Below are 11,467 nucleotides of genomic sequence, written 5' to 3' on the forward strand. Positions count from 1 at the left end.
TTTTTTAAACGAAATATCTCCCTTTGGAGTGGACTTTGAGATTTGTAACTTTCTAGATCTTTTTTATGCCCAAACATACACACTACACACTGACTAAATTAAAAAAGTGAAAAAGCATAATAGGACCCCTTTAAAACTAAAGTGTCTTTCTGCTCTAGTTTTCACTGCAGCAACAAGTTAGGATGACATTTTCACTCTTCAGATTTAATGATAGGTCCATTCCACATAGAATGTGTTGTTTTTAGTGAACTGCTCCATTTAGCATAAAGCAAAAAAAAAAAGAGTAAATACTCAGCTTTGTGCCAATTGTCTAAAAAGGGGTTTTAACCAAGGCCCCCCTAAGAGAGAGAGAGAGAATATATATATATATATATATATGATATGTGCATATGATCCAAATTAAGTACTAACTAGCTAACATAATAAAGTTACTAAAACTAAACTGTAAACTTAATACAAATATAAATACACACTATATTAGTGGAGGAGAAAAGTAATGAGTACTAGTAGTGACTAATTATATATAGCTTAATTAACTAAATACTAGTAGGCTAATGAACAGTTACACATGAATTTGACAAAGATAGTGTCAACAGTAGTCACTACTGCATTTCTTAATCGTAATTTCGTAAAACAAGTCAAGTACAAGTAACAAAAACGTACAAATGTTCACATGGCTTGGCACAGTATCTGGGTGTGTAAAGGTTGAAAACCTCTGGTCTAAAGTAAGAAACCACTGTTTCATGTGATCTCCAGTGCAGCGTGATCTGGATTAACTATTTACTCTGGTACAAAGTAGCTCTATTGGCGGCTGTGCAAAAAAAGCGCATGTCTACTAGTAAATCAAGAAGGGGATTACCTGGGCACACAGCTGGGAGAGGAGCTGTCAATCTCCCATGTCGCGAACAGGTTCATCTGAACCGGGCGACTCGAAGAAATTGTGACCGTCCTGAGAGGCTGCAAGTGGGGAGATGGAGCTCCCGCTCGCTGCTGAAGCCCTCCTCGCTCCGACATGCTGAGCTTGTCTCGGGATATGTGCTGTCGGACCGGTCTCGGTCAGTTTAGACACTCACTCGCGCATGCAGTCTGTTCTGATGATGGCACGAGCCTCTTAACGTTCCCGCCTCCGCTCGGCGGTGGATTCACAGGAGACTTCACACAGTTGCTGCTCCTATCAGTCCAGCTCCTGGTTTGTGATCATCTTGTGATCAATTGAGCGTTTAAAACAACAGCAGGAAGCGGAAATCTCTTCTTTAAAAACATATAGTAAAGCAACGCCTCTCGTTAAAGACTCACGTACGAGAGACTCAATGCAACGAGACTGAACGCGTCGCTTGTGGTTGTAGTGTAGAGCACTAGAAAGGTCCCCTAATAATAAAGTCAGTATTTTTATTTATTTATTTAAACATATTTTATATAATATTATATTATACAACGAATTAAAACATTCGATTTGCCAAGGTTGTAGCTGCAGCTAAAGAATTATGAGCACATTACATTTAATTTATGTTGTCACAGATTTAATATTTAATTTAATTTTTTATGTAAAATAATTTCGAATTATTTGAATTTTGACATTTTGCATCCCCTAGTGGGCCCCAGATCCTGGTTAGGTTTAGAGCCACTATTGTAGACAGAAGGCTATTGATTATAATGGGATTGTACTAGTTTACACTTTGTTAGCAAATAGATGGAGTAGCAGCTGCTGCAATTGTCACCTGCATTATGTAGATATTAATATCTGTGGAATCATATTTATTTATTTTATTTATATATATATTTTTTTATTAACAAAGGTCAATAGCACCTGCGGTTGTCATATTAGCACAATTTTAGTCGACTCCTTCTTCTCCATGTGCATTATTAGTGTATGAAAAATAGCTGATTTTCAGATTACCACTGAGACTACCATATAAACCCGTCTGGGTTTGCTGCTCTTAGATGATCCCCTGACCTGGTTAGGCTGGTCTACTGACTTATGACTACAACTGTTTGAAACGACAGAACATATTAAGTCATAAATTTATCTTTATCTCCCTCTGTTGCTCTCTTTCTATGTATTTTTTAACACAACCCACTTGAATCTATTATGGTAGTGGCAGCTCCTAAAACACTGCAACCACCCACGCTGGCACCGTTTGTAGTTTATCTCCCCCTGACAGATTGAAGCCAGAGAGAAGTGAAGTTTCATGACATCAAGTCCTGAAACATGCAGACTGCCAAGGATTAATCAAAAAGAGCCCAGACTTCCTTACACTTTCTGCATTTTAATCCTTTTGGATAAAGCTGAAACTGAATACATGTATTCCCTAAAGGTTATAATGTCTGCTCACTTTTTTGAGACTGTTCTGGAAATTTTAAGGGCTGTGCGTTTAGTGCAACACACTTCCTACACATTCCCACTTCAAATAGCCTACCTTAATTTTGGATGCACGATGAGCAAAATCAAGGACAAAACAGGACTGAGTTAAATGCATGTTTGTTTTAGTCTGTTCTGATGTGATCTTTCATATACACAGTAATCAGACACCAGAATCAAACACATGTAGAATGTTGTTGCCTTTTACGCACAAAATAACATAGCTCTGAAGACTGCAGATAATCAAGCTCTCCATCAAAGGACAAGATGCTTCTAATTTTCTCTCTTTCTCTTTCTCTCTCTCCCTCTATCTCTCTCTCTCTCTGTGTGTGTGTGTGTGTGTGTGTGTGTGTGTGTGTGTGTGTGTGTGTGTGTGTCTTTCCACAATCAGGTGACAGTCACCATTATTGCAGCTCTTTGCTGCCCCCTTTTGGTCATAAAGAAACCTTTTATTTGCTCATATTCCAAAGTGGAAGGCATTTTATAATGCCCGATTCATAGTCAAGCACTGTTTTTATATTTTCGGTTGGTGTGACATTAAATTATTAAGAAACATGAAAATGTAGAATTCATAAATCTACCTTGCCTGCCGCAATCCTGTTGGCTAGGACCTTTAAGAACAATTGCCTATATGCGCCTGTATGGTAATAACTCCACATTTAACTACATTTTTTGAAACATCATTATATATACACATGTGGCTCGCCAATTGAGAACAAACTTACTAAGTAATTATTTCTATACCTTTGCCGCAATCACTAAATCTGCAATGAAATTGGGCGTGGCTCAAACTTGTCTCTGGCTGGTCAGGTAAGGTGGGATTTAAATAATGGTTGTTATGTTAATAATATAACTAATATAACTATTCACAATGTATTTTCCAAATTAATGGATATTTAAAAAACGTGTAGACCGCTGCAGAGTATGCAGAGTAACACATGTAATCTGTTACTTTTCTCTGCGCTTGTCAAGATGGACCAATCACAGTCGTCTGGTTATTCAGCATAGTGTGGAGAAACATTTTTTTATTGAGATTACTTAGGACAATTTATCTCAGTATGTCATGTATCAGTACTTGGAATTTGCAGACTAAACTATAATATAAACATATTAATGTAAAAATGTCTCTAGTATGAAATATCAATGCATTTCAATGCAGGATTCTGCTTTTTAAGCCTCCTTGCGCCCTCTAGAGGAATATAACCGCTCGTCTCATTGTAAATAGTAACATTTGGAACAGTCCAGTCATTACCTGGGAATCAAACTCATGACTTTTCTGTTACATTGTCAGCAACCATTTTAGAACAGACCAGTCCAGTATAACCCTTCTGAAAAAGAAGTACCCTTTAGCATATTTTTAAAAAGAGTACTTTTAATGGAAATAATGAAAACATTACCAAAGTGTGAATTGAATGTAATGTTTTTACATACAAAATTATATTTTCTCTGGAATAAAGTGTACCGTTGCATGTGCTGACAAGCATTTATGGTAAACTAAAATATAATTTAAAAATGTCCATTGAAACTTGTATGCCATGTAGTGAAATATAATTGTAATCACTGTTTTTTCATATAAAAAAATTATAGACAAATTATTTTATAGATAGACTATAGAGAGAGAATATATATATATATATATATATGATATTTGCATATGATCCAAATTAAGTACTAACTAGCTAACATAATAAAGTTACTAAAACTAAACTGTAAACTTAATACAAATATAAATACACACTATATTAGTGGAGGAGAAAAGTAATGAGTACTAGTAGTGACTAATTATATATAGCTTAATTAACTAAATACTAGTAGGCTAATGAACAGTTACACATGAATTTGACAAAGATAGTGTCAACAGTAGTCACTACTGCATTTCTTAATCGTAATTTCGTAAAACAAGTCAAGTACAAGTAACAAAAACGTACAAATGTTCACATGGCTTGGCACAGTATCTGGGTGTGTAAAGGTTGAAAACCTCTGGTCTAAAGTAAGAAACCACTGTTTCATGTGATCTCCAGTGCAGCGTGATCTGGATTAACTATTTACTCTGGTACAAAGTAGCTCTATTGGCGGCTGTGCAAAAAAAGCGCATGTCTACTAGTAAATCAAGAAGGGGATTACCTGGGCACACAGCTGGGAGAGGAGCTGTCAATCTCCCATGTCGCGAACAGGTTCATCTGAACCGGGCGACTCGAAGAAATTGTGACCGTCCTGAGAGGCTGCAAGTGGGGAGATGGAGCTCCCGCTCGCTGCTGAAGCCCTCCTCGCTCCGACATGCTGAGCTTGTCTCGGGATATGTGCTGTCGGACCGGTCTCGGTCAGTTTAGACACTCACTCGCGCATGCAGTCTGTTCTGATGATGGCACGAGCCTCTTAACGTTCCCGCCTCCGCTCGGCGGTGGATTCACAGGAGACTTCACACAGTTGCTGCTCCTATCAGTCCAGCTCCTGGTTTGTGATCATCTTGTGATCAATTGAGCGTTTAAAACAACAGCAGGAAGCGGAAATCTCTTCTTTAAAAACATATAGTAAAGCAACGCCTCTCGTTAAAGACTCACGTACGAGAGACTCAATGCAACGAGACTGAACGCGTCGCTTGTGGTTGTAGTGTAGAGCACTAGAAAGGTCCCCTAATAATAAAGTCAGTATTTTTATTTATTTATTTAAACATATTTTATATAATATTATATTATACAACGAATTAAAACATTCGATTTGCCAAGGTTGTAGCTGCAGCTAAAGAATTATGAGCACATTACATTTAATTTATGTTGTCACAGATTTAATATTTAATTTAATTTTTTATGTAAAATAATTTCGAATTATTTGAATTTTGACATTTTGCATCCCCTAGTGGGCCCCAGATCCTGGTTAGGTTTAGAGCCACTATTGTAGACAGAAGGCTATTGATTATAATGGGATTGTACTAGTTTACACTTTGTTAGCAAATAGATGGAGTAGCAGCTGCTGCAATTGTCACCTGCATTATGTAGATATTAATATCTGTGGAATCATATTTATTTATTTTATTTATATATATATTTTTTTATTAACAAAGGTCAATAGCACCTGCGGTTGTCATATTAGCACAATTTTAGTCGACTCCTTCTTCTCCATGTGCATTATTAGTGTATGAAAAATAGCTGATTTTCAGATTACCACTGAGACTACCATATAAACCCGTCTGGGTTTGCTGCTCTTAGATGATCCCCTGACCTGGTTAGGCTGGTCTACTGACTTATGACTACAACTGTTTGAAACGACAGAACATATTAAGTCATAAATTTATCTTTATCTCCCTCTGTTGCTCTCTTTCTATGTATTTTTTAACACAACCCACTTGAATCTATTATGGTAGTGGCAGCTCCTAAAACACTGCAACCACCCACGCTGGCACCGTTTGTAGTTTATCTCCCCCTGACAGATTGAAGCCAGAGAGAAGTGAAGTTTCATGACATCAAGTCCTGAAACATGCAGACTGCCAAGGATTAATCAAAAAGAGCCCAGACTTCCTTACACTTTCTGCATTTTAATCCTTTTGGATAAAGCTGAAACTGAATACATGTATTCCCTAAAGGTTATAATGTCTGCTCACTTTTTTGAGACTGTTCTGGAAATTTTAAGGGCTGTGCGTTTAGTGCAACACACTTCCTACACATTCCCACTTCAAATAGCCTACCTTAATTTTGGATGCACGATGAGCAAAATCAAGGACAAAACAGGACTGAGTTAAATGCATGTTTGTTTTAGTCTGTTCTGATGTGATCTTTCATATACACAGTAATCAGACACCAGAATCAAACACATGTAGAATGTTGTTGCCTTTTACGCACAAAATAACATAGCTCTGAAGACTGCAGATAATCAAGCTCTCCATCAAAGGACAAGATGCTTCTAATTTTCTCTCTTTCTCTTTCTCTCTCTCCCTCTATCTCTCTCTCTCTCTGTGTGTGTGTGTGTGTGTGTGTGTGTGTGTGTGTGTGTGTGTGTCCCTATAGGTTTTAGATATGGGTCATTTAAAACCACAATCAGGTGACAGTCACCATTATTGCAGCTCTTTGCTGCCCCCTTTTGGTCATAAAGAAACCTTTTATTTGCTCATATTCCAAAGTGGAAGGCATTTTATAATGCCCGATTCATAGTCAAGCACTGTTTTTATATTTTCGGTTGGTGTGACATTAAATTATTAAGAAACATGAAAATGTAGAATTCATAAATCTACCTTGCCTGCCGCAATCCTGTTGGCTAGGACCTTTAAGAACAATTGCCTATATGCGCCTGTATGGTAATAACTCCACATTTAACTACATTTTTTGAAACATCATTATATATACACATGTGGCTCGCCAATTGAGAACAAACTTACTAAGTAATTATTTCTATACCTTTGCCGCAATCACTAAATCTGCAATGAAATTGGGCGTGGCTCAAACTTGTCTCTGGCTGGTCAGGTAAGGTGGGATTTAAATAATGGTTGTTATGTTAATAATATAACTATTTAAATTCTTCACAATGTATTTTCCAAATTAATGGATATTTAAAAAACGTGTAGACCGCTGCAGAGTAAGGACGTTGTCACATGTAATCTGTTACTTTTCTCTGCGCTTGTCAAGATGGACCAATCACAGTCGTCTGGTTATTCAGCATAGTGTGGAGAAACATTTTTTTATTGAGATTACTTAGGACAATTTATCTCAGTATGTCATGTATCAGTACTTGGAATTTGCAGACTAAACTATAATATAAACATATTAATGTAAAAATGTCTCTAGTATGAAATATCAATGCATTTCAATGCAGGATTCTGCTTTTTAAGCCTCCTTGCGCCCTCTAGAGGAATATAACCGCTCGTCTCATTGTAAATAGTAACATTTGGGAGCATTACACACACACGTTCACTGCAGTCCCTCACACGCTGGGACAAAGCCTAACATGATATGTTAGTTCATTGAACAGGACCTTATTGCAAGAATACTCGTATCTGGATTTGGAGAGTGCCATTTTAAGGTAATGTATAATACTTTTACACGTAGTAAAAGCATAGATTGCAAAGTTTGTATCTTGATGTTGTCAAATGTTTTCATGAGTGGTTGGCAACAACAGTAGCTGCCTGTATGTGTGTTATATTTAACCACTAACCATATAAACATATTGAGAGAAAGGATATTATATTACATCTGCTTGTAAATAGTTAATTTTGTGGGTAGAAATTATCATAATAAATAAATACATGAATAATAATAATATGTGACTGAAATTATTTATTTATTTTTATTTTTTGTAAAATATGGAAAATGACTTTGACCTAATGTGTGTTGATGCAGCATTGATCCATATTTTTGGTGGTGTCTCTGACAGTTCTGTCCTGGATGGAGCCAATTTGTGCCACGGGGTTCGCTGCTCGTTTGAGGAGCGAATGGGATCGAAATGAGGGATTGGGTCAGAACAATATGGCCCTTAAGTTCTTGGGCCAAGATTTTGAAACCTTGCGTGCCCACTGCCTTCAGAGTGGATGTCTGTTTGAGGATGAAACATTCCCAGCCCAGCAGACTTCTTTAGGATTCAAGGAGTTGGGCCCTGGCTCTGCAAAAACCAAAGGTGTTCGCTGGATGAGGCCCACGGTGAGAACATTGGAATAAACTGAGAGTGTGTAGTTTGGGCCAATATTTAAAACCCAGTAAGAGCAAAAACCTTACATGTATAAATGTAAAATAAACTAGCATAAATAAATTTGCAAAGTCTTTGCTCACATATTTACATTTGTATTATCAGATGAAATGATGAAAATTCTGTCATTATTTACTCATCCCCATGTCATTCCAAACTATTCTTTTAGTATTCTATATGCAAAATAATATAACATAGTAAATAGGTACTGCTGGTTGATCAACATCTATTTATCTATCAATCAATGAAGCAGTGATGTCCCAGTCATTTCTATACCATGTCTGACCCATAGGTCTTCTCTGTGTACCCCAGGAGTTCTGCACTGACCCACACTTTATTGTAGATGGGGCCACACGCACAGACATCTGCCAAGGAGCTCTAGGTAAAACAAGAATTTACTAAAACTGAAGAATACCAATAAAGAACTCAAAAACATGGCATGGATGTTTTCCCGCCAACAAAATAAAAAAGTGTTTTTCTAATCTGTTCCGAAAAGACAGTTGTGTTATCATTCAGTTTGGTTTTGTTCAATGTTGATTCAGTTTAGTTCAATAACAGTGTGAATATTGCAAAGTTCATTATTTATAATTCAAACTCAGTTCAGCTATAGATGATTATACTGTCATTGTTCAGCTCAATGCAGTTCAGTATTGATTCAATTTAGTTAGGTAGTGCAAATTGTTGTTTAATATTAATAATGCAATAATGTTTAATATACTGATTGTAGGTGATTGTTGGCTGCTTGCAGCCATTGCGTGCCTTACCCTCAATGAACCCTTGCTGCATCGGGTAGTGCCTCATGGCCAGAGCTTCCATCAGCAATATGCAGGAATCTTTCACTTCCAGGTATTGTACACTATACATGCAGAATTGTTTTTTTCTAATTAAAATGATATATATACATTTTAAAGATAATATATAAATGTATATGAATACATTTATGTATTGTGTATTTATGTAGAAATGTGTAATATAAGAATTATAATTAAAATTAGCCACATTACTGCACCTTTAATTATATGGACAGTTACTTATAAAAGAAAGACATTGTGTAGATAAAGGTAATCTATTCCCTCAGCCACACAAGAAAATAGATATTTTATAAGTATTTAAGTAAATAAATGTAGAACCTATTAGTTAATTTTCTGCCACATTGCCCAAACCCTGGTTTTGTGAAAAATCCCAGACATGTCCTTCCCTTCAATGCAGCATGTAAACCGATCTGTTCCACTTCCATTTGATTCTCCATAGCTCAGCAGATCTACATTAAGCAACAGTCCCTAAACGTCAGCCCACCCTGTCTGCTGCAGTGACTATATATACAGGCCTCACCCAGAAAATGAAATGGCCACATTTACCTCGCCTCTGCCAAATTCCTCTTCTGTTCTCCAGCCAGGAGCCATTTAGGCTCAGTCACTCAGTGAATGCTTATAATGTTCAGAGCATTAGTGCTGCAGAGAGACTTGGAGTACAGCCAGCAGCACCTAGCATACTAATGTTTACATAGGAAGAGAAATGCACAAATTGTTATTGCATACTTAAAATATATCAAATATATATGTTGTTATCTTTTTTGTTAAGAAAACCAAATGTTTAATAATATACACTAGTGTTCAAAGGTTTGGGAATGGTAAGATTTTTTAATGTTTTTGAAAGAAGTCTCTTATGCCTACCGAGCAAATGTGCATTTATTTGATCAAAAATACAGTAAAACATGAATATAATGAAATATTATTACAATTTAATTTATATTTTAAAATGTAATTTATTCCTGTGATGACAAAGCTAAATTCTGTGTCTTCAGTGTCACATGATCCTTCAGAAATCATTCTAAAATGCTGATTTGGTGCTCAAGAATCATTTCTTATTATCAGTGTTGAAAACTGTTGTGTGCTGCTTAATATTTTTGTGGAAACCATGATACATTTTTTCAGGATTCTTTGATGAATAGAAAGTTTTTGAAACAGAATCCTTTTGTAACATAAATGTCTTTTGATTGATTTAATGTGTCCTTGCTGAATAAAAGTGTTCATCTCTAAAAATTATATTGACCCCATCTATACAGTATATAAAAATTTGTTGCAAAAACTGTAATATTAAAAATATTAGGGGGAAGAAAAAATTACTGGATGATTGAGGCCTGATAGTGAAGATCTAGGACATTCAATTCTACATAATTTTATGAATATTTACAGTGGATGCCAAAAATATAATACAACCATCCCTCCACTGTGTGCACTGGAGGTTAATGCTGCATTCATGCCATCTCGGTATTACCGTATTTATGCGTTCCTGACTAGTAAAAACCATTCATGTCAAACTCGTAATTATAAGTTGAAAAACTGCAAAGTCTCTTAACTGTCATCAATATTAAACATGCATGCATTTAGGCATTAACATTTCCACAGAAACAAACATTTCAGAGTAAGAAGGATGTCGAATCTTCAGAGTTGTCGTCTTTTTAATAATAATAATTGTGATGTGATGTGAGTGCAGAAAATATGTTTCCTATTGGATTTACTAGTTTTGGCAGTTCGGGGACTGGGTGGATGTGGTGATTGATGACCGGCTGCCTGTCAGAGATGGGAAACTGCTTTTCGTCCACTCAGCTGAGGGAGCGGAGTTCTGGAGCGCCCTGGTGGAGAAGGCATATGCAAAGTAAGAGGGCTTTCAAAGATAGTCTTCAGACCAGGATGAGTCTGAAGCTTGTGTAATGAGTTTGCTGTTATGAATGTGGCAGGTTGAACGGCTGCTATGAGGCTCTATCTGGAGGCTGCACGTCTGAGGGGTTTGAGGACTTCACCGGTGGAGTGACAGAGATGTATGAGCTGAAAAAAGCTCCACCCAACCTCTTCAGCATCATCAGAAGAGCTGTGGAGAGAGGCTCCCTGATGGGCTGCTCCATAGATGTTAGTGCTCAGGGACAATCTATCAAGTCTAAAAGTTCTTATATCTGGAGAGAGCTGGGAAAGTCAGGGAAAAATCTTAGTCCATTTCAAACTTTTTAAACCCCTACAATAAATGTTATAATATAATATAATATACATTTATCTTCCAAACCACTTGTTAGAAAAATTGTCATTTTTTAATATAAACGTAGTAACATAAATGTTTTTATACAATATAAACATATGTATTAATATATGGAGTATTAATATATATTCAAAATGGTTATAAATAATTTGAATTTATTTAATATTTTTATTGGAGAATTATTAAATATTTAAAATGGTTAGAAATATTGTATTTTAATTTATTATTTAATTTGTTTAATATAGTATTTTAATGGAATGTATACACAAATTGTAAAATATTAATACTTCTAACCATTTTAATGCATATGTGGAAATCTAAATTAAAATGTAATTAAAATTGTGTGTGTGTGTGTGTGTGTGTGTATAAGAATTATTCAGGAATTTTATTTTATTTGTTTTATAT

The 11,467-nt window shown here is 36.0% G+C and overlaps 2 protein-coding genes across 3 annotated transcripts in view; one reads left to right on the forward strand and one right to left on the reverse strand.

Annotated features, from left to right (window-relative positions):
• Positions 1-1,320, reverse strand: part of LOC107693791 (phosphofurin acidic cluster sorting protein 1-like) — a 22,605-nt gene extending 21,285 nt beyond the window's left edge. Inside the window, exon 1 of one of the 2 annotated variants that reach the window (XM_016493303.1) lies at positions 860-1,320. In XM_016493303.1, coding sequence (XP_016348789.1) covers positions 860-1,014 — 155 coding nt within the window. In that variant the 5' untranslated portion in view covers positions 1,015-1,320. The remainder of the gene's footprint in view (positions 1-859) is intronic. The other variant, XM_016493313.1, reaches the window with a different exon arrangement.
• Positions 1,321-7,233: 5,913 nt separating this feature from the next.
• The window catches only part of LOC107693804 (calpain-1 catalytic subunit-like), a 15,399-nt gene continuing 11,165 nt past the window's right edge, over positions 7,234-11,467 (forward strand). The window contains exons 1-6 of the mRNA XM_016493326.1: positions 7,234-7,369; positions 7,721-7,983; positions 8,342-8,411; positions 8,757-8,875; positions 10,554-10,687; positions 10,770-10,938. Of these exons, the coding sequence (XP_016348812.1) occupies positions 7,732-7,983; positions 8,342-8,411; positions 8,757-8,875; positions 10,554-10,687; positions 10,770-10,938 (744 nt within the window). The 5' untranslated portion in view covers positions 7,234-7,369; positions 7,721-7,731. The remainder of the gene's footprint in view (positions 7,370-7,720; positions 7,984-8,341; positions 8,412-8,756; positions 8,876-10,553; positions 10,688-10,769; positions 10,939-11,467) is intronic.

The sequence above is a fragment of the Sinocyclocheilus anshuiensis genome, unplaced genomic scaffold (assembly GCF_001515605.1).
Source record: "Sinocyclocheilus anshuiensis isolate Anshui unplaced genomic scaffold, SAMN03320099.WGS_v1.1 scaffold817, whole genome shotgun sequence".
Taxonomy (NCBI): Eukaryota; Metazoa; Chordata; class Actinopteri; order Cypriniformes; family Cyprinidae; genus Sinocyclocheilus; species Sinocyclocheilus anshuiensis.